Here is a 23,978-nt window from a genome sequence, read left to right as displayed (position 1 = left end):
GATGGGCTATCAGAAGAAACTTTTTCACTGAAAGGGTTACCAAACACTGTAATAAGCTCCCCAGGGGAGAGCCAGATGAGGGACGATCCCTGGAGATGTTCAAAAGACACAGATGTGGGTCCTAAGGGACATAGTTTAGCACCAGATCTGGTAGTCAGATAATGCTTTGATTTGATCTTAAAAATCTTTTCCAACTGAAACAGTTCTATGATGATTTTATGATCTTGCTTGTATTACTGCCAGAAAAAAAAAACCACCACCACACACACAAAAAAAATCGAAATTGTGCACAGAACAAACCCATTCCAATATCATTCAAGATACTGAATTTCAAATTTGTATGACTGACCTAAAAGCTAGCAGTGAGAAAAGATAACCATGTCAATTAGAACCAATTACTTATCTCAGAATTCACTCTGGTGGATTTGCTTTGTGAAAATACTACCTGCAGGACAGTGTGGCAGGTCTTCTTTAGGGATGCTTGTCATTCTTTGGAAGTCATCATGGCAAGCATTGCAAAAATGGTGTTGTCCCAAAACAAAAAAAAACTGCGACTGAGCAGCAGTAGCGGCATTTGTACTCCAAGAAATCTGTACCGTGTTTGGGACACATCTGAACAAAAAGAAAACAGAAGCTGATAAAGGAAGCACCACCAGGCTGTCACAATCTGAACAACAAACACATTTCTACATTCTCTAGTATCTATCTGCAATATTCAAAACATATAATTACAAATGACTGAATTATTGCACAGCTCAGGTATTTGGAGTTTCAGGATGAAATAAAATCATGAACATAAGTTTTTTGCTTACCTGAGCCCTTGAAACATCAGAGCATGCACCACAAATAAGCTCTCTTGGATCATAGTCATCTCCTTGTCCAGCCTCAGCATCACAACGAGCTTCGCCACCAAAGTAAGCCTTGATTTTATATAGAAATGATTGGACATTAAACCAGAGAAAACTATTATTTTAACAAAATCAACTTGTAAGAGGAAAATGATGAATATCAGCCACTAATGTAGTCTCCACTGTTCTGATATCGCCCAACTCCAACTCCAGATACATGGTTTTGAGGTACTAAGACACTGTCTCTCAGTCTCTGGATAAACAAGACCAAAAATTGTGCCATGTACTTGTCTGTGCAAGTGACTGTCAGGCTTTTGAAGTGGCATTTGGGTGCTCTATGAATCATATACAAGAAAGATGGGACTGACGTTGGAGGCAACAGAGAAGCATTCTGCTGGGAGGGCTTTTTACTAGCTCAAAAGAATAAAAGTGTTTAAGCTCACATGGTATCCTTTACAGGTAGATTTTTGCTGTTTTCTACAAAGCCACTCTGCTTTCTCACCAGGATATACGGGGCTCAAAAATGCAACAGGTAAGACTGCCAACTCTGATGAGTTTCCCCATATATTGAAGTGTTTTCACATGTGTTGGTGACATGAGGCCACAAGTGACTTCCCTTGTTCCCATCTTATTAACTAATAAGACAGTGCACAGAACTCTCGCTCTCAGCAATTCTTGCCTTTTTGCAGTGATTAGGAAAGGACAAGGAAAGTGGTCTCAAGGCAGCTACAAGGATGAAGAAACTTAAGAGGCTGACCTTCTCCCAGACTCTGCAGATTGAAGGGAAAAGGGGGAGTACTATGGAATGTATGTCAGGGAATTAGGTAGTAGTTTGGGGTGAAGAGGTGCTGTATGAAGGCAAGAAGTCAAGACAGTTGAATGCTGCTGTTCAGACATAATGGACACAAGTATTGAAATGCAATAATGAATTACAAAGGAAGGACTTCTTCAGTTAGAAAAACACCAAAATAAATCAGTATTAAATAGTGGAAAGAGTGTACTAAAGAAAGGGACAGCATTAAAAACTGGAGAAAGACAGACAAAATATTTTATAGAGGGAGGCAAAAAAAGGCAGAATGCAAGTTGCTAAAGGATGAATGAGAACAGATTAATTTTAGGAGATGGGAAGAAAGTGAATGGAGTAACTACAGTAATGAGCTAGAAAGATTCCTTATTGCTGTTCTCTAGCATATGGAAGTTAATCCTTTCTCCTCTGATTTTCAAATTGTGCACATCCATTAAAAGAAAAAAAAAAGAGGTTTCTCTTTAAAATTTTACCATGAAATTGCCTTATTCCAGTCACTAGTAAGGGAAAAAAGTAAAAAGATGTGATCAAGATGGACACTAAAATCAGCTTCAGGAGCAAGAAGTAATGGAATTGGGTTGGGTTCAGTCGATTATCTAAAATTTCTCTAACTATAGACACAGAATGTTTGACTCTTCTCAGCAGGTGGGGAAATCAGTGGCTGTTTTATATGATTTTTGTCTTCTGGATAAGTTTCACATTCTCTGCCTGAAGAAAACTGTACATGTATGACCCAGGGTCCATCAGGCCAGACCACATGTTTCTTCTTTTTACTCTTTTCATTCTAACACTTCTCACCATCACCTCCAGAGCTGTTAACATCTGAAGTTAGATGTCACTGGTTAAGGATGGCAGAGTTTCCTTATCTCTATCCTGAAGAACTGCACTATCAAAAATCAAAATTAGAGAAGGCTATTCCCATCTTTTGAGACTAGCACTGAGGAAAACCACAATCACATGTTTGCTTGCATTAATGGTCATTTTCCTGCCCCAAATCCACTGTTTATTTCAGTTTAAATCAACTCTTACTTGGGGTAAAAGTGGTACTTGGGTGGAATCTTAGAAACTTTCCATTACGAAGAGTCAGAATGAAACCTGTTATATTATTTTAATATTCACATAAGGTATGAGTTGCAAGTGAGGCAAAGGGATAGTTGGTCCTAAATAAAGTATATTCTGGACATTGTTTTAAAGGCCAGAACCTCACGATTCTTCTGGTTTCTGTACCTAGATTTGAACTTTGTGAAGTAAGCCACTGTGTACCTCTAACTTGCTCAAGGCCTTTTTTCAAATTATAGTTTAATGACAATTTATTTTCCTGCTTTCCTACTCCATACACTATACTAAACATGTTCTCTTCTGTAAGAAATCACTTTTGAAGCTGTAACATGCATTGAAGAAATTACCCATCAGCATACCTTTTTGCACTTGTAGCAAACATAATAAGCGTATCTGTTCATGGCATAACCAGCTGGGTCATTATAAAATCTAACACCTGGTGTAGTGATGGCCTCACTCTTGTGCAGCCCTTCATACTCCAGTCTCATTAGTGCTTTTCTCCTTACATCTTCATAGAGTTCTTTGATTGGATCAAGCAAATCCTTTAATACTGTGTGATTGATTTTGTTCTGCAATAAAAAAAAAAGATTAAAATATCTTGGACCTTTGTTACACCAGCTGTGATGACTTTATTACAGGCCAACATAAAAAGCATAGTGGGAATCATAAAGCCCTTAAGAGTTCAGGCAACAGGCATTTCAAAAAATGGCTGATAACTAGCTGATAAGGAAAAGAAGAATCTGTAGTAATTTGAACTAAGTACATGCATTCTTCATTTCTGTCATCATCCTGAACAGTAAAGCAGCTGTAAAAAGTGGATAGTGAAAGAAGCCAAGTTTCTGGCTTCCGATAATGTGCATTAAGATTACTTCTTCATTCCGACTGTCTCCAAATATAGGGAATTGCATGCTGATGTTGCTTAAAATGAGAGACAGATAATGTCTGCATTATTCTTTCTAAGAGGACCCTTAATTCAGGGAACAGTAGGGAAAAGTAAAAAGACACATTAATGATAATTTCTTCTGTCACTAAAGAAAGGGTAAGGAAACAAGTGATTTATAACTAATTTGTATTGTAACAGGTCATATATAATGAAAACAAAACAAAGAAAACCCAGTGAACCAAAAAAACACCCCCAAAACAACACCAAAACTGTAAACACCAAAATGGAAAGGGAAAAAAAACAAACCTCACCTCCACCAAAATACCAGACACCTCCCCAACCCTGCAGAAGACAAGTGATTTATTTTACATAGGCAGTAATCAAGTAAATAGTTTTCATTTACCTTGCAAATAGGACAGGACATAAACCCAAAAGTTATCCTTGGCCCAAGCCACCTGTTTTCTAGGACTCGTTGACAGCATTGCAAATGGAAAACGTGGCTGCAGTCCAGCTTTAGAAAAAAATATGTGGAAGGGAGCACTGAAGTTACTTTAACCACTAAAACACAAGCAGTTATTCGCTTTCAAGGGACAACATATATCAATTCATAGAATCATAGAATCAACCAGGTTGGAAGAGGCCTCCAAGATCATCCAGTCCAACCCAGCACCCAGCCCTAGCCAGTCAACTAGACCATGACACTAACTCACTAAGTGCCCCATCCAGTCTTTTCTTGAACACCTCCAGGTAAGATGACTCCACCACCTCTCTGGGCAGCCCATTCCAATGCCAATCACACTCTCTGTGAATAACTTCCTCCTAACACCCAGCCTAGACCTCCCCCTGTACAACTTGAGACTGTGGCCCCTTGTTGCTGGTTGCCTGAGAGAAGAGAACGACTGCCACCTGGCTACAAGTCGGGTTGGAAGGGACCTCCAAAAGTCATCTAGTCGAAACCCCCCTCTGCAGTCAGCAGGAGCATCCTCAACTAGATCAGGTTGCCCAGAGCCCTGTTGAGCCTCACCTTGAGTATCTCCAGGGATGGGACCTCAACTACTTCCCTGGGCAATGCAGTGTTCCACAACCCTTATGGTAAAGAATTTGTTTCTAAATCCAAAGTTTATTTGTTTAAAGACCTAGAAGACCCCGAATTTTGTCTTAAAAGATGGTTATTAAAATTCACAGCTTTCCATTCTAAAATGACCAGTGGATATATGAAACACATACAAATTACCTCAATTGTTTTGTCATTTATAAAACACTGTATTTTTTAAACAATTGAAATTGATACAATCTGCTTTCTTGAAATAGCAGTAAATGCCAGACAAAAAACTTTTTTTAAATTTAGAGTGTCTGCTTTGAAATTTTTAAGAGTATATTAAGAATATATTTTGACTTCCTCCACACTTAACATTATAGCCATAATATGAATTTCTTCTGAAAGGAAGGAAAAAAAAAAAAGATACCTGGATAGCTGGTGCTGCTGAAAGTGCTTCAGTAAAGCAGATCATGCACATGTCATCAGCATCTTGCTTAAGAGTAGTAGCATTCTTGTCACAGCCATTCAAGCATGGCAAACAGTGCTCTTCATTCTTAACACCTCCACATGGGTGACCACAGGGGTGTGTCTTGCTGCAGGCAATTTTAGCATATTCCTATCAAAAGTAAATAATTAATCTTTTTGGCCTTTCTCCGAACAGTTTGATGTAATTGCTGTTTTTTTGAAGGATCACTGGTTTATGCAATGAACTCAGATGAAAGAAATCATGATTTCTGTTGCCTCCTGCCACAGCAGATACTTGGGGAAAAGTGCACGTTTTGTGTACTTCGAGTAAAGCTGATACCTTTGTTTTCGTATGTTACCTCTGAATAGCAACAGTATAATGAAGCAATCATTCAAAATTTTTAACTTTTAATACAAAGGGAAATATTCTTTAATCTTCCACGTGTACTTTGTGTAATAACTGCATCCTACGTAAGTGTTGCTTGCCCTGTGCTACCAGCCTTTAAGTTATCTGCAGATTTAGATCCTTCAAGAGAGGAATGAAGTAATCCACCCTTAAGAAAATGTTATGAGCTGATCATTAACCAGCATAATGCACTTTTATATGGAAATGGTATTTTAACCACCTCTAATTCCTATCCCTAGTAAGTAGAAAACATATAAAAGTTGCTTAGAAGCCACAACAAGTGGAACTGAATTAACAATAACAATATGTTCAATAGGCTGAGACAGGAAAAAAGACAAATCTGCCACACATAACCAGAAATAAACAGGGTGAGATAAGAAACTGGTGAGCATTTGGCCTTCCACCAATTCTACCCGTACCATAGAGCAGAAAAACACTCGGGATACATGAATACAGCTGGCAAACCTGGCCAACTCTGAAAGGCCCTGTGCTCATAAAATAAGCAGGCTGTTAAACAAACTACTTTTATCAAGCTTTCCAGTAGACCAGATTACGTTGACAGGGTAAATATTACTTTATACATGGAACACTGTTGTGAAAACTTGAGATGCTTCTGAAAATCATAATAAAACTACGCAGTATTTTGGTTGACTATTGGTGTTTGTAGCCTGTAATTAAACATTTACAAACTTAGAGGTATTTGAATTACAAAATAATATTAAATATTCAAACCTTTTCATAGGAAAGATCTGATTTAAAATGGACCACAGGAATGAACAAGGTTTCCTCACAATAAGGAAAGAATTTGATCCTGCAGTCTGTTTATGTAATTAACGATGATATTTGTTCATACACACCTGGCAATCTGTATCAGAACAAACACTTCCCACTGCTGATAATTCTGTTCCACTCCTGCACCCACAGAAGCGACACGCTTCAGAACTGCTGGCGGTCGGCTTGCCTAGATCCACAAAAGTGAAATAAAATGAAAGCTGATGAACATGGAATGAAAACAAAGGGTCTGATACTCTGTTAACAACAGACACCTAAACAACAATCACAGAAAACAATCAGAACACCATCAATTCTTATGCAATTAAGCTAAATTAAGCTATTTAATTTTTATTAACAATTCAAAGCATTGCCCCAAAGCCCAGATTGGTTGTGTTTTGGGTTTTTTTTTTTGTTGTTTTGGACAAATGCTCAAGTAAAAGGTAAAAATAACCAGGATAAAGAGCAAGTAATAACAGTTATGTTTTACCTGTCTGTTCTCTAAATTCCACCATAGCCTTCATTGTTTTGGAATCTGCTAATGCCATCAGCCAGAATAGTTTGGTCCTACCACAACCCTCATGGAGATCAACTTTTATAGCTTCTTCTTCTTCTTTGAATACCTGTCAGATAATGAAAGAGATAATAAATAACATCTCCATGTTATTTTTGTCACTGCCTCTCTGGACTTTCATTAAACAGATTGTCTAGTCCAAGTTATTTTGTTTTAGGCATTCTATAGTTGTACATATTGCAGGAGAGACAGATAGAGGCTTTGTGTCTCGAAAGTAAAAATACATAAAATCAACACTTGAGCTAACATGTCTGGGAAACAATGGTGCAATAATGCTAAGAAGAGAGCTGCACAGCTTGTTTTCCAGTTTAAAAAGTATGGAGCTTGGACTTCACAGCTAATATTCAACTCATCCAGTAGGCTACTGTATACTAAAAGCACAAGATAACATTAGAAATGTTTTCACATAACCATACCAGCAATTTATCAAGGCAACATGAACAGTTATGGTCTTAATGACATGTACTAATCATAACAATTATGTCACTATGCAATGTTAATATTTCTGTCATTCACATAAAAATTCTTCAGGGAATAAAAAAAAAACTAACTACATGAGGTCCATAGTAAGTTTTATATAATCTCCTCTTGTTCCCCTTTCTTAAGTTTTTAAGGCAGTTCTGCTTTCATTCATTTTACCTGCAATGCAACAGAAGAATTTCAGTGCACTCTATGCACTCAATTTAAACTTTGTTGCAATTCTTACTAGAATCAGGAACAGAACTCTAATTGCTTCACAAAGGATTCATATAAGCAAGGGATTCATATAAACAGGTCATAGTAATTTACAGGCTCTGTCTGTTCTTGGAGGGAGAGGGAACACATTTAGAGAGGTATATGTAAAAAAAGTTGGACAAAAATCAGGAAGCTAACAGAAGACGAGACAGAGAACGTGACAGCATTTAAAATTTAAACTGGGGGGACTAACATGAGAGATGTAAAGGTAAGAGAGGTGAACAGAGAGCAGAAGTTTAAACATGCTTTCAGAAGTAAACAGGAAAATCTGCTAAGCAGCTATTCTGGACAGAATAAAAGAGAGATGTGAGGGCTTCTATGAAATAAGAACCTACTTTTTATCAACTGTAATCTGAACAGGCTATAAAGGAGAAATCAGAAAAATAATCTAGACTAGACTTTGCTGTGCCACGTCAGAAAAGCAGACATAAAATCACCTTCTTCGGATGATGAGACAGGAAAATTTCAAAGGTGATAGCCAAAATGGTGACTAAGAAAGAGAACAATGAATCTGCATGAACTTTCAGTCTATACTGAAAAAGCTGAGACACCAAGGAGACTTGCAGAGTAAAACTTAGCACCAGTGATCTGAGTTCACATCATGCATGCTCTAGAAGAGCTGATCCCTTGCACTGAAGGACCATTAGCAGACTGCCCCTGCATGTCTTTGTACAATATGAAAGGAATTGAGTTCATAGAGAATCACAGAATTAACCGGGTTGGAAAAGACCTTCAGGATCATTAAGTCCAATCTATCACCTAATACCTTCTAATTAACTAAACCATGCCACTAAGTGCTTCATCCAGCCTCCTCTTAAAACACCTCCAGGGATGGTGACTCCACTACATCCTCCCTGGGCAGCCCATTCCAATGGCCAATCACTCTTCGTGTGAAGACCTTCTTCCTAACATCCAGCCTAAACCTGCCCTAGCACAGCTTGAGGCTCTGTCCTCTTGTTCTGTCCCTGGTTGCCAGTCCCCACCTGGCTACTACCTCTTTCAGGTAGTTGTAGAGAGCAATAAGGTCTCCTCCAAGCCTCTTCTTCTCCAGGCTGAACAACCCCAGCTCCCTAAGCCATTCCTTGTAGGGCTTGTGCTTCAGCCCCCTCCCTCACCAGCCTTATTGCCATTCTCTGGACGTGTTCAAGAATCTCAACATCTTTCTTAAATTGAGGAGCCCAAAACTGGACACAGTACTCAGGGTGTGGCCTAACCAGTGCTGAGTACAGGCACTCCACAACTGCTCTATAACACAAGTTAAAGCAGAGATAAGATAGTGTATAGGGTTAACCCTCCAGGGGGGGAGTAATCTTGAACCTGACCCTAGGTGGTCTTGACCCCTCCCCAGGGGTGGGTCTGAACACCACCAGGTGATGGTTAGCCCACTCCCCCTTCCTGTCTAAAGATCCATAAAAGCAGGGAGACTTCCTGTTCTCTCTCTGCACTCCCTCCCTCCATGCTTACCACCATCACCATCCTGTTCCTGTTTCTCTTTGTTCTACCCTGTGGCCATCACACACGAGGCAGACAAGGCCATCACCATCAAAATCAGGTTGTATTTATACATTTTGTATTTGCTTTCCCTTCCCTCTACCTTTGTTACTTCCCTACCTTAGATAACTTTTAAATTTATTGTTAATTTCTTTTTTAACTTCCAAATTGAGTGAGATTTATTTATTTGAGTGTGCTTACCTTTCCTCTCTCCACATCTAATTCCATTCTTTTGGGAAAGAAGGGGGAAGAGGGAAGGGCACTCTATAAAATTGTTATTGATTCTATCAAATTTATTTCAGTCTCTGGAAATTTAAACTACAAACGAGACAGATATGCTTTAGAAGTCCATTCCCGATCCTAACCAAAATGCAGGTGTAGATGCACTCTAGAAGAGGGAGAAGAGGAATGAATTCCATTGAACGTTATTAATCAGGTTTATCAGTCTTTCCTTTGTACAAATAGAATTAGTCAGAGTGAAAGGAGAAAATAAAGGACCAAAATCCCCAGAAAAAAGTGTCAGGAAAGAGTAAATGCTCAGTAGTTTCAGAAGGCATTGTCAACATTAATTTCCACAAGAATAGATATTCCACGGACAATGTTGTTTGATGTTTAAGGATGAGAGAATAATACAAAAAGTGCAGCAAAAAGTAATTAGAAACCCTCATCTATATAAGTCAAAGAGGAAAGATGCTTTAATCTTAAAAACAAAACCAAAAGAAATGAGGAATTTCTCAATCTTAAAGATATAATAATGTATTTCTCTACGAAAACACAGTGAAAGCTGGAGAAAGGACAAAGTAAAAACCATACTTATGTTAAAAGTGAAGGAGCTGACAAACAGTGACATGTGATAGAAGTAATAAAGGAGCTATGATTTAAAAGAAGTACTGCTCCAATGTATACTTCCACTATACACAGTTTATAGATTTTCCTAAAAAATATTCCCAAGCAGTGTTAGAACAAGAAGGAAGAATGCTGGTGTAGCCCAAAACTTCATATTAGGGACGGCCACATGGTTTTCCCATCATCTTCAAAAGAAAATGACAAGAGAGTTTAACTAAAAACAACAAAGGCAATTAAATGGAAACTTACCTATCCCATCTCAAATGTAAAAGAAGAAAACTCCATTGTGGCCATGTATTAGTGGGGGAAGTGCAGCCAGTGTATGCAGTGCACACAAACATGATGTCATGTATACTCTCACCTGTCTCTGATGAGTTTTTGTTCTCCGATGGAGATGAAGGAATCGGTCACAATCTGTACACAAATTCCCACAGACATTACATAAAATGATTGCAGCAGTTTCACCATCATCATGGTTATCACACATTGGCTGGGAAAAAATAAAGAAAAATGTGAAGTCATTCTCTCATTATTAAATCTCTGATTTCCTTTTAGGGCCTGTTTCTATTCTTCCTTCAGTTATCCTCCTCCATCCCCCTACAATTAATAAAAAGGGGGGGATAAAGAGTTTGTATAGACTATTATGTCTATCTTTAGAATAGTCACTAAACTTCTGGACACAATAAAGTTTTATTTAATGTACTGGTGGTACCAGTTCTGATATTCTTCATATTCTATTTTGAATGATGCAGCAAAAATGCATTTCTCAACCACACAATTGAGACATTTTCAACTAATCTGAGAAAAGATTTGTGGCAACAATGGGTTACAGAAAAGTTCAGTACCTGAGTACTCAGGTCAGTCAATATGCACAATATTTTCCCTCAATTACTTTTACATCACAGAATCACAGAGGTTGAAAAAACCTTTAAGTTCAACCATAACCCAACTGCCATGATCACTAAACTGTATCCAGAAGTGCTGCATCTACACATTTTTTGAACACCTCCAAGGTTGGCGACTCCACCTCCCTCTGCAGCCTGTTCTGATGCCTTATCACTCTTTCAGTGAAGAAATTTTTCCTAACATCCAATCTAAACCTTCCCTGGCAGAACTTAAGTGCATTTCCTCTCATCCTATTGCTAGTTACCTGGGAGAAGAGCCCAGCATCAGGCTCACTGCAGCCTCCTTTCAAGTAGTTGCAAAGAGCACTAAGATCTTCCCTTAGACTTCTCCAGACTAAACAACTTGATTTTTCTCAGCTGCTCCTCATAGGACATGCTCTCCAAAGCCCAGTCTCACTGCTCTTCTCTGGGCACCCTTCCACAACCTCCACATCTTTGCTATAGAGTGGTGCCCAGAATTGGAACACAGCTCTCTGGTATGTTCACTCAGCTCAAATATCTAATCAAAGCTGTAGGTCATCTATAACTCAAGAGAGAATTCAGTCTAAGTAACAAACCTCAAAATCCACCACAAAATTAAGTTGCTCTACTGACATAATTTCTTACAGAATTCAATGCAGTTTTTTTGTAGTTCAAAATATCTGTACGGAATTCAGTGACTGACTTTGATTATGTGTAGGCATATGTCTGAGGACTGTAAACATGGTTTACAGGATACTGCTCAAGCAACTTAGAACACAATCTTTTCAACAGCAGTTCTGGTAAGGGGATACACAGCTTATCTCAAACATCGAACATCCTGATATAAAATAGGATGGCAGAATTTCATGCTGGGTTTAGGAATTCATCTCCCTGCTCAGTGAGGTCTTGGGTACTCTTCTGACATTTTCAAAGCTCTACAGATGTCCCTTGACTTTTAGTCAGTTCAGACACCTTTGTGTTTGCCTCCTTCTCTCAGAAGAGTTTTAGTCCTTGTGGCAGCTGCAGCTGTCTCTCTTGTATTCTCTTTCTGTCTACACTAAACTGCGTAGGAGGCTTTTTTGTGCCAAGCATCCTTAGTTGCTAGCAGGACAACATGATATTCCCTTGGGACATCTGGAATAACCTAACCAAGTTATAAATAGATCAGCTTAACTACTTTGCTCTTTCCAGATTTGTATTTAAATAAAAATCCTAAAGTTTTGAGGTTTTTTTGAGAACGAAAAATAAGGATAGACACTTGATTAATCCATTGTATTCAATATTAAGTTTATTAATCTTCTGGGTAAATGGTAGCTTTACTAAATTGTTAGAAAGGATTTCTTTCTCTTTGAGGTAATCACACTCTACTGAGATAGGGGACAGGATGCAAAATTATGGGAAAGTAGTTACAGAGGAATGTAAAATAATTGACTTTAACAGGTGTCAGAGAGCCAGATAGGAAGCAAAAACACCTGATAGAGGCTGTTTTATTAACTGAGTCAATCTACTCTAAAAAAATATATAATTCACATAGGTATTAGGAAGGTGTTTCTCTATACTGAATACCACTAGAATTGACACCTTGTTATTTTAAGTTGGAATTTTTTTTTTGTGAGCATTACTTTTCCAGAACACAAATACTTCAAATACATATGTACAAACTCCACTGGGGGAAAAAAGTGGAAGAATAAGATTAGACCAAACTTACCTTTCCCTATCGTTATTCTGAATTCTTTGACTACTGAATAAATAAAAACAAACAGGAAAACTTATGACTCTCACCATCTGCTTCTGTTGTCCATCTTTTCCCATCCATCTTCCTGAGGATAGTCTATCAACATGATCCTGATCAAGTACACAGAGGGATGCTAAGGCCAGCCATAGCTATTGAAAGGCAAGGTAGAATTAAGTGTTTTTAAAAATACTGAAAATCAATTTTAAAAAAATCACAAATACAGACTTTGGCAGATAAGAGTGTCACTGTTAAAGTGTAAACTGTATCCTTCTTAGCTGAAGCCTGCTCACAGAACACAAGGTTTTTATTCACCAAAAGAAGTCAAGCATACAGTAAAATTTACTGAACTTTTGGGAACTATCTGATTTCTTTCAGGTATGTCATATTATGATCATAAATACAGTAGTTACTGCACAAGATAGATATAGTGAAAAAAGATCAGAGCACGTTATAGAGAAATGTTGATAAATACAGACTTGCATATCACTCCCAAACTGCAGGGCTTTGCAAGGGAAGATATCTGAAGATATGGACTAATAAAAAAATCCTCCAAACACCAAATCTTTAGCTCAGTGAGACTGATTTCCGCTGTGCTCTCTCTGTTGCACAAGGCATTCAGTATTATCCTGGGGAAGAGTTCTGAGCTAACTATCCTTCAGAGGAATTCAAAGGAAGCTTTTCTTTCTTCCTCTCCAGTATCTACAATGAAATCTAAGAGAAATGTGCTGCCTGAGGATAATTTGTCAGTAGACCTGCTGCCCAAATTGAAATGCACTTGAGAGCTGCATTTCACAATTAGTTTTTTGATCAAAGGTTTGATTTGAAAAAAAACAGCTTTTGCTGAAAAATCTCAATTAGATTTCCCTTCAAAAATCCCACACTTCTCTGGCAGAACTGGGTTTATTCGCAAGAGAGCTAGGTTGATGTTCAGGGCTCCTCTAAGGCCTAATTAAACCAACACAGTGATAGAAGGAGCTGGTACCCTGAGACCCTATTTTCCAAAAAAGCAGAGAATATGAGAAAGGGGATTAAAAGGACAACTGGCACAGCCTTTTAAGAGGGAAACTGTGAGTGTCAAGTGTTTGTAACCACTGCAAATCTCCTTTTTAATATGTCATTATTATGGTGCAGAAGCTGACATCTACAGTCCTAAGCTAGAAGGAATGTCATAACTCACCAAGTAATGTTTTGCATTGAATTTATGTAAGCTGACCTGTTACGGTTAAGTTAGTACCATGTTCTATAAAATATTCAATGAAATAAAAGCAAGAAAAACACCCGCAAACAATGCCAGGTAAAAATACATACAGCCTTGAGATATATAGCAGCTGATGGACGCTAGAAGTCAAAACCAGCTTAAAATAATCACATGGAGAGCTGGAAAAAGACAGGTGATCTATGGTGCACAATTTTCCCCATAGGTGATCATATAAATTTAGTAATTTGCAGGTATCACAAACTGAAAGCAGAATTATCTTGAGGATAAAAAGCCTAAATGTGTAAGCATGTAACTTACCTGTTCATTATTTGGGAGGTACACAAGATGAATGTCTAATCACAATACAGTTTTTTATTGATGTATTTCGTCCACAAAAAAGAAACCTTAATGTGCAGCGACACCGAGAAAGCAAGACTTACTAGGATAAACAGTGATTGACTCAGGATGCCTGTCTGTTATGCCTACAGCTAGACTAGGAGTACATAACTGCATGCTGTAAAGATTGTTTGCTGAAACAACCTGTATAAGGATTTTTTTTCCTGAAATATAGGAAGGGTTCCTACAGCCCACTTGCAGTGAACTAATGTTATATTTAGTGAAGCTCTTACTCTGGTTGTTGCAATGCACCTCACTGGTGATCTGTATTCTTCTTCCATTTTGGTCAGAGCTATGATGGTTTCAGCAATAGCATTCTTTGTCACACGGGACCAAGCTTCTGACAGATGACCCTGTTAAAAAAGGAAACTCATTTTTTTGCAGCTTCTGTTAAGAGCAACTAAAACTGTAATTATAGTTGCTACAAATACATGGGAGATTTGCAACACAGAACAGAAAAAGAGAAGGATAAATTAGGTGTTTTCAGATAAGACAGACTTCTAAAAACTACTTCAAATATTCAGGTGACTGACTGGTGTAGTCTCTTTAAAGCTACTGCAATAACTAACTTGAATAGGTAGAGGGCAATAAGATTTGAAGAACACAAGGATGTGTTCCAAAAGCCTCCTGCTGGATGTGGAATTGGAGCACAACTGATTCTGAACAACACATGGATTACTGAGAATTCCTAGAGACATCAGTTCCGTTTGCTTAGCTCAACCTTCCTGAATGCTTTCCACAGTTTCTATACTTGCAAGAAATAGAGGACTTCAGGAACACCGAACCAATCTCCCAGCTAAACTTCTTTGCCCTAAACGTAAACGAACACATATATATTCTCCCCTCTCCTTCCCATATGGTTTCATGGAAATAGCTGAATTGTTTTTCATCAAATTCTTCTGCCAAAAAGCTTGCCTGAAGCAGATATGGCTGTGGAAAACTTTATCTCAGATGGTTCCATTAATAAAGAACTACAAATGTAGATTTCCAGACACTCTTTACTTTTCAATTGGAGTTCTGAGTACTCAAGGCTTACAAAACCAGGCTTCTAAGTTATTAATGTAGAAAATCAGATAATTATTATTTAATATGTCAATTTCTGATAAAAATTACTTACCTAAAAGCTTATTTCAAAACTGTATTTCTCTTAGAAAACTCAGAACTCACTGCTCACTTCCTACTGCTCCTAGGCCTAGACTCTACCCAGAAGACTACCCTTTTTTCCTTGAGATCTGCTCACATTTAACACCTCAAGTCAATACTGACTCTAATAGTATTTAAAAAAGTACTCTTAATTATCAGGATTAATTTCAATATTCCTCCACACATCTGAGAGAGGAAAACTTACTGATGCGACTTTGTTCTTGATAATGAGTTTATTAATGATTTCACTGAAATCTGAGTATGGTGTAGACAAAACCCTTCATCCACCAATGGCTTTCCCACCCTCGTCGAATTATACTGCTAAGGACACATGTTAATATAGGATATTAATCCAAGCAATTAGTTACTGTACTTCAAAATCTGCCTTGAAATAATGCACATTCAGCCAACAAGTAGCTTCTGTTTGTTTGGTTTTTGTTTGGTGGTATTTTTTTTTAAAATCTAAATTCATCAATAACGATGAGTCATACTGGATGCATTACACAATTTTTTCTTTTAATTACAAAAAGACTATGGAACACAACATAACTAACTTCAAAATAATGCTATTATTTTGTGGTTTTAGCTTGAGAATATACACAATCTTTAAACCAACCTGGAATTGAAGATCATTGGAAGTGTGACTGTAGTAACTCCTTTGCCTGCAGTAGTGCCAGCTGTCCCTGTTATAGTAGTTCCTTTGGCTTTTAGCTGTACAGTGAGAGCTTTGGCAATGCATCCCAAAAACATGTCTAAGATACCTAATTATTCCAGTCTCCTTTTTCTGTTGAGTGAATGATATCACTTATATCTGCTGGTGAGGGGACTTTCACCCCCTATAATACTAGCCAGGCGACTAGGAGTTACCTCAGGCAAGACACGTCTTAGTAATGATGTTACCTGGAAGGGACAAAAGAAAAAAAGACCAGAACATCACTGTTCTTAGCCAAGACAGCTGACATCTCCAAGCAAAATCATACAAAGTCTTTCGTCTTCATCATCAGTTATTTCAGTAAGGAGGATTTGATCTACTCTCTGTACTTAGATCACACCTATAAGAAATTCATTAAGATTTCTATATGATTTTTAACTGTTTATTTATATCCAGTGGGACAAGGCTGAAGAGTCCAGAATCAACCTCATTCAAACAATACTTAATCTTCATATAATATCAATATGCTTGGTACTGGACTTATAAACAGTGATACAGATGTGTACACAACAGATTTGCCTCATCTAGTTTTTTTTCAAACACTTCCAGGGACAGCGACTCCTCCACCTCCCTGGGCAGCCCATTCCAATGCCAGTCACTCTCTCTGGCAACAACTTCCTCCTAACATCCAGCCTAGACCTCTGTTGCTGGTTGCCTGGCAGAAGAGACCAACCCTCACCCAGCTACAGCCTCCTTTCAGGTAGTTGCAGACAGTAATGAGGTCACCCTTGAGCCTCCTCTTTTCCAGGCTAAACAATCCCAGCTCCCTCAGCCTCTCCTTATAAGGCCGTGCTTCAGGCCTCTCACCAGCTTCGTCACCCTTCTCTGGACGAGAGAAGGGCACACCACTAGTCAGTAGCTGCCAACTGGATGTGGCCCCATTCACCACCACTCTCTAGGCCCAGCCCTCAGTAAATTCTTGACCCATATCAGAGTGAATCTGTCCAAGCCACAAGCTGCCAGCTTCGCCAGGACCTGTTTGAGGCAGACAGTGTCAAAGGCTTTGCTGAAATCCAGGCAGACTACATTCACAGCCTGCCCCACATTCACCAGGCAGGTAGCCTGATCACAAATGGAGATCAGGTTGGTCAGGCAGGACCTGTCCTTCCTAAACACATGCTGACTGGGCCTGATTCCTTGGCTACCCTGTAGGTGCTTTGTGATGGCACTCAAGATGACCTGTTCCATGACTTTGCCTGGCACTGAGGTCAGGCTGACAGGTCTGTAATTGCCTAGTTCCTCCCTCCAGCCCGTCTTGTGGATGGGCATCACATTGGCAGCTTCCAGTCTTTGGGGACCTCTCCAGTGAGCCAGGACTGTTGATAAATGATGGAGAGTGGCTTGGCCAGCTCATCTGCCAGCTCTCTCAGCACCCTACAACGGATCCCATCTGGTTCTATGGACTTGTGAGGATCTAAGTGGCTTAGCACGTCCCTTACTTCTTCCTCTTGGAGTACAGGGGGGACTATACTCGTCCCTGACTCCATCTGCCAGCTCAGGAGGCCAGTTGTCCTGGTGACAACCTGTCCCACTACTGAAGACTGAGGCAAAGGTGGCGTTAAGTACCTCTTCCTCTTCCCAATATTTTGTTACTATATTCCTGTCTGCATCTCATAAGGAGTGGAGGTTGTCCTTGCCCCTTCTTTTGGCACTAATATAGAAACATTTTTTATTCTCCTTAACAGCAGTGGCCAGCCTAAGTTCTAAATGGGCTTTTGTCTCTCATTTTTTTTCCTACAAGAAATAGCAACATCCTTGAACTGTTCCTGGGATACTTCCCCTTTTTTCTAAAGGTGATACACCCTTTTTTATCTTTAATCCCTTCAGAAGCTACTTGCCCATCCAGTCTGGCTGCCTCCCTTGTCAGCTCGTTATCTGGCACATTGGCACAGCCTGTTCCTGCACCTTCAAGGCTTTGTTCTTGAAGCAGGTCCAACCTTCCTCGACCTCTTTGTTTCTAAGGGCTGTTTCCCAAGGAACTTGCCAAGTTAGTTCCTTAAATAAGCTGAAATCCGCCATTCAGAATTCCAGTGTGGTTTTGTTGATGCCTCTCCTGGTTTCACTCTATAATTTCATGGTCACTGGAGCCCAGGCAGCTTCCGACCACCACATCTCCCACCAGCCCCTCTTTATTTGTGTACAGCAGGTCAAGCAGGGCTGCAACCCTGGTAGGCTCACGTAACACCTGAGATAAGTTGTCCTCCACACGCTCTAGGAACCTTCTAGACTGCCTCTTTTCTGCACTGTTAAAGTCCCAGCAGCTGTCCAGCATGTTAAAGTCACCCACAAGAACAAGAGCAGATGATCTTGAGGCAGCCTCCAGCTGCTTGAAGAGTAATAAATCAACCTCTTCTTCCTGGTTGGGTGGTCTGTAACAGACTCTAACCAGGATGGCAGCCTTGTTGGTCTTCCCCTTAATTCTCACTCATAGCGACTCAACCTGATCATCCTTAATCTCTACTACCATGACATCCAGAGCAACCCCGAAGCATAGTGGCACTGCTCCACCTCTTCTCCCTTGCCTGTCTCTCCTGAAGAGTCTGTAGCCATTGATTACAGCACTCCAGTTGTGTGAGTCACCCCACCATATCATAGTTTTCCTCTTGTACCAAGGCTTCCAGGTCCTCTTATTTATTACATGCATTAGTGTACATTCACTTCAGCTGGGCTGCTTGTTTTACCCCTATCTCTGGCCTACCACCCTCAGCCTCCTTCGGTTTATCGCTAGTGCTGTTGCGTTTAACCCCCCCCCCCCTTCCAGCCTAGTTTAAAGCCCTTTCAACAAGCCCAGATCATGTGCCAGGATCTTTCTCCTCTTCTGAGTCAGTTGTACCCCATCTGTTGCTAGCAGACCCAGGGCCATATAAAGTTCCCCAAGATCAAAGAGTCCAAAATGTTGTTGGTAGCACCAGCCTCTGAGCCACTTGTTAATCAGGTATGACTTCCCCATTCCTCTCCGCATTCCAACCTGCAACTAAGGGTATACATGAAAAGATTACCCTGTACCCCCGATCCCTCAACTACTTTTCCCAGTGCCTGTGAAGTCCCTTTTGATTGCTTTTTGACCTCTGTATCAACCTCATGATTTCCTGCCTGTATAACTAACAAGGGATAGAAATCAGAGGGCTGCACTACAGTAGCAGCCCTCTGGTAACAATCCTGACCTGGGCCACGGGGAGGCAGCAGACTTCCCTGTGGGTGGGGTCTGGCTGGCATATGGGGCTCTCTGTTCTCTTCAGAAAGGACATCCACCAATAACAATTACCCTGCCTGCATGTCACAGGCATGGTACATAAATTGGCACTATAATCTTTAGATTATTTTTTAATACTATATTTTAGATGTCAGACACTCTTTGGTAGAACTGTTAGACACACTTTAGACCTCTTAAACTACTTGCCTCAAGGTACTGAAAATCACTACATCTTTCCTCCATCCTTTAATTTTCCATGTGATATTCTAACAGAAATTTCTGAATATGAAATCTATCCCAGCTGCTCTGCATCTAACTGGAGTTGTCTTTAAATTATGCACTCTATCTTACCAGTTCTGGTGGAACTGGGGTTGTAATTGGCTACGGCACGCAAGGCTTGGTCCAAATATGGATGTATGAAAGCTTAAGGAGTCTCCATATCTGACTTCTCAAACTTTCAGTGTTCTCTTAAAAATCTGTTTATGTTTTAAGAAAAAAGAACACACCACCACTATTTTGCGCATCTGCAATATATCAGAATTACTAAGCAGGCATTATCTGCCTTCAGGCAAGTTGAGGTGTTACACCGTAGAAGTTCAGAAAACTGGAAAAAGTAGAGAGGATGAGAACAAAAAATAAAAACTCTTCCGAAAGAAGAACTAAAAATCTAACCTAGAGAAGGTATACAGGCTAACAAGCCTGTTCATCTGTACTAAAGCAACTATTTTATATCCCACATATTTATGATTTATTACATGCATATAAATATATACATGTAACGGATTCATTTTCAGAAAGAAAGACATATTAAAGCCCTAGATGAGGATACTAACAGTAGAGGGGAATCATCTAGTTTCACAGTACTACACTTGCAAACCGAGTGTAAGACAAAGATGCTAAAGACTTGTGCTAGTTTGAAATGCTGTCCATTTGACAGACATTTCAACCATGCTGTACTCGTCAAGGTTTAATCTCAACCAGTGAACCCTCTGCTTTGCCTGTTATACTGTAGCAGGACAGTCATTAGTTGTTTAATAATTATTGCTGCCACTGTGCCTCAAAGACAAACATCATATTAAAAAGGCAAGAATTAGCTATGGCCTCCTCAAATCACACAAGTATTTACCAACTTTTGGAGCTTTTGCAGCACATATAAAATTGGAAATAACCCTGTAGCATTCTCAGACCCTTTCCCCCAAATGCAGTGATTGCTTCTTTTCAGGAAGATCTCATGCCATGTCACTAGTTTGATTCCATGCTTGAAAATGTAACTCCTTTTTATATATTCCTATATATTCTATATATAAAAATATATTATTTATATACATTTATATACATAAATATATAATATATAAAAATATTTTATATATTCTTATTTGTCACAAATAAATTAAGCAGCTATAAAATTTGATACATTTGATAAAGGGGAAATTAAAATCTTGGTTCATGATGACATAAGTATTAATAAAGCAATTTTGCGTTCCTGCACCTCAGTTCTACCTCTTAGAGATAAAGCATTATGACCTTAATCAAAAGCGAGTTTGTTTTAATCTTCTGTGTCTTTCACTCTCTTCAACACTGTGTGTACTTCCTACAAATAACTTTACACAGTAGTGCTGGAGCGTATATGTATTTGTATAGGGTTAACACTCCAGGGGGAGTAACCCTGAACCTGACTCTAGGTGGTCTTGACCCCTCCCCAGGGGTGGGTCTGAACACCACCACGTGATGGCTAGCCCCACTCCCCCTTCCTGTCTAGAGATCCATAAAAGCAGGGGGACTTCCTGTTTCACTCTCTCTGCACTCACTGTTCCCTGCATACCCGCATTAACATCTGTTCCTGGTTTCATTTTGTTCTACCACATGGCCAACACCCACGAGGCAGACAAAGCCATCACTATCAAACTCGGGTTGTATTTATAGATTTTGTATTTGCTTTCCCTTCCCTATAGCCTTTGTAACTTCCCTACCTCACATACCTTTTTAAGTTATTGTTAAACTTTTCATTTTAACTTCCAAATCAAGTGAGATTTATTTATTTGGGTGTGCATACTTTTCTCTCTCTCTCTCCATCTAATCCCTTTCTTTTGGGAAAGGAGGGGGAAGAGGGAAGGGCACTCTACAAAATTGTTAATGGTTCTGTCAAATGTACTCCGAGTCTCTGGGAATTAAATTAGAACCGAGACAATTTATTTATAGATCAAACACATAAAATCTATCATTTTGACTCTATTCAACAAGTCGGGAAAACTCCCTGTAAAGCAGACTCTTAAAACTCTAAAAGGGATTCTGTAATTTGTTTTAAAATGGATTAAATTTCTTTAAATTAAATTCCTATTACCTTCTTCTTATGACTGCAAAAACAAGATGAGTGACTGTACTTAGTTATTCCTCATGTGGATATAGGGATGACGCAAGTATGATTGGGAAAACTTTTTTGAAGTGAAACTATAAAACACATTTCACAAAAAATTAAGTTCAAATATAGAATCACAGGATACACCTAGTTGGAAAAGACCTCAAAGATCATCCAGTCTGACTTCAATCCCAGCACTGAAGGGTCAACACTAAATCATGTCCCTATGCACCAAGTCCACACACTGCTTGAACACCTCTAAGGATGGTGACTCAATCACTACCCTGGGCAGACCATTCCAATGTATGATAATCCTTTCAGTGACAAAATATTTCCTATTATCCCAGTTCTAAACCTCCCCTGGCACAGCTTGGAACCATTTCACTAGTGTCCTGTTGCTTGTCATCAAGGAGAAGAGGCTGGACCATTCTTCACTCCAATTTCATTCAGCTACCTTACCCTCAGCCTCTCCTTCTCTAGGCTGCACAAGTCCTAGCTCTCTCAGACATACCTTGTAGGTCATGTGTTCTAGGCCCTTCACCACCCTTATTACCATTCTCTGTAATGTTCAGCATGTCAGTGTCCCTCCTCCGTGAGGGGCCCAGAGATGAACACAATACTCAAGGTGTGGCCTCACCAATCCTGAGTATACAAGATGATCACCTCCTGTTCCTGCTAGCCACAGTGTTCTAATACAAACCAGGACGCCATTGGCTTTCTTGGCACCTGGGCACAGTGTTGATCATGTTCAGTCAACTGTCCACCAATACTTCTACGGACCCTCTCCAAGTTGCAGACTTCCTTCTGGGAACATGAAGGTAGACAAGGAACTATCAGCACTAACCTGTCTCTGCACCCTGGGCGAAGCAGTGTGTAGCAACGAGAAAAGATCCTGGAGCAGAGTCAGCTGTTGAGCCCAGATACTGCCGACCTACATTGGAACCACTAAGTGCCAGAACCATTGACAGTAGCTCAAAGCAATAGGCATCAGAAGAAGCATCCTCATCAATGGGCTGTGAGTTAGCATCTTTTGCTGGAGATTGCATGCTCCCATTCTTCACGCACACGGGTAGCTTCCATTCTTATGGCCTGGACTATATGAGCACAGACCTATTCAAACAGAACCCAAACACAGAGTAACTCTTAAAAAAAAAACACTTTAGAAAGTGAAAGGCTGTGTTTTAAGCCCCTTTGTAACTATGGCTAAATGCAAAATTTGTGCAATTTGACAGTGCTTAAATTACTTTTCCACAGGAAATTCAAATGAAAGAATAAATTTAGATTTAGAGCAAAAATCTTTAGAATTAGATATTTACTACTGAATTTGCTAATCTTCATTATGGAGAACTTAACTGATTTTTTTGGTTGTTATTGTAGTTTTTGCCTCTTATTTTCCATTTGACATAGAATTCAGGTTTAAAAAGGGCCACAACACCAATCCAAACATGAAATGCACTTACGTAAAACCCAAGAAAGAAAAAGGCCTTAGTAAAAGACATAGTCTCTTGTTCAGTTTAGTATTCAGGAAGCTTAAAAGAATGTTTTCATTTTACCAATAGCATGTTTTCATTTTACCAATAGCATGTTAAAAAGCACATTTAAGAGATTTTAAAGACTGCTAAGACCGATGACGAAAAAACAATCTGCATGACTTACTAGTCTAACAAATTTCAAAATTAATCTAATACTTGTTTTGTTACTGCAAAAATCTTCATAGCAATATTTGCCTTGTGATAGGTGCCATAATGGTAATATAAAAGAAGTTCATATACTCAAAGTATTCAAAATGAAAAGCAAAAAACCATACTGCAGCTACCACTTAATGTTAAGAAAACTAAAATATAAGTAAGAAAATCCCAAACTCAAACTTTCATTGACTTCAATAAAGAATAAGCATCTAAGCACTGACTACCTTTATAAGATTATATTTTATCAAATCAAAATACTTTTTGATGACAGAAATGGGAAAAGTATGTGCAGAAGTAAGAATCTAATCTCTGTCACTCAAAATCTCCTAGAAATTTGAGATAGTCTACTATTACACTATCATTGCCAGCAAACACGTTTAAGTACTATTTACAACTCAATTCTAGAAGTTCTTTTTAAATTGAATCTTTTGAGGGTTTTAACCTATTAAAATGGATTATTTCATTGACAATTTCAGCCATTTTTTTTTCATTTAAAATCCATGCTATTTAAAATAAACAAAATCTGATTATAAAGAACAGAAGAATTTAAAGCGCCTAAGAAAAGGTATTACATTCACTGAAAAAGACTGTAATTTATTACAACAAAACAGTATTTAAATCTTCAAAGCATTTCAGAATCAACAAACCTGCTTCTGCAAATTTGTCAGTTTGCTCCGGCTGAATATGATCCCTACCATGTGCTCCTTCAGGTCTGCATCTGATGTTGCCTTCATAAAAAGCATATTAGATTGAGTTTCAAGAACATTTC

General features: G+C 39.0%; 1 protein-coding gene across 1 annotated transcript in view; it reads right to left on the bottom strand.

The window, feature by feature from the left end:
* The window catches only part of MYCBP2 (MYC binding protein 2), a 246,847-nt gene that overhangs the window by 1,350 nt on the left and 221,519 nt on the right, over positions 1 to 23,978 (bottom strand). The window contains 20 exon segments of the mRNA XM_064173772.1: positions 446 to 524; positions 526 to 612; positions 813 to 920; positions 3,072 to 3,281; positions 3,999 to 4,106; positions 5,062 to 5,250; positions 6,363 to 6,466; positions 6,767 to 6,899; positions 10,284 to 10,412; positions 12,571 to 12,672; positions 14,351 to 14,470; positions 15,466 to 15,534; positions 15,536 to 15,578; positions 15,877 to 16,027; positions 16,030 to 16,096; positions 16,098 to 16,160; positions 22,366 to 22,437; positions 22,439 to 22,550; positions 22,552 to 22,631; positions 23,857 to 23,937. Coding sequence (XP_064029842.1) covers positions 446 to 524; positions 526 to 612; positions 813 to 920; positions 3,072 to 3,281; positions 3,999 to 4,106; positions 5,062 to 5,250; positions 6,363 to 6,466; positions 6,767 to 6,899; positions 10,284 to 10,412; positions 12,571 to 12,672; positions 14,351 to 14,470; positions 15,466 to 15,534; positions 15,536 to 15,578; positions 15,877 to 16,027; positions 16,030 to 16,096; positions 16,098 to 16,160; positions 22,366 to 22,437; positions 22,439 to 22,550; positions 22,552 to 22,631; positions 23,857 to 23,937 — 2,107 coding nt within the window.

The sequence above is a fragment of the Pogoniulus pusillus genome, chromosome 3 (assembly GCF_015220805.1).
Source record: "Pogoniulus pusillus isolate bPogPus1 chromosome 3, bPogPus1.pri, whole genome shotgun sequence".
NCBI lineage: Eukaryota > Metazoa > Chordata > Aves > Piciformes > Lybiidae > Pogoniulus > Pogoniulus pusillus.
Note: the sequence above shows the minus strand (reverse complement) of the source record. Positions and strands in the feature narration are given on the sequence as shown.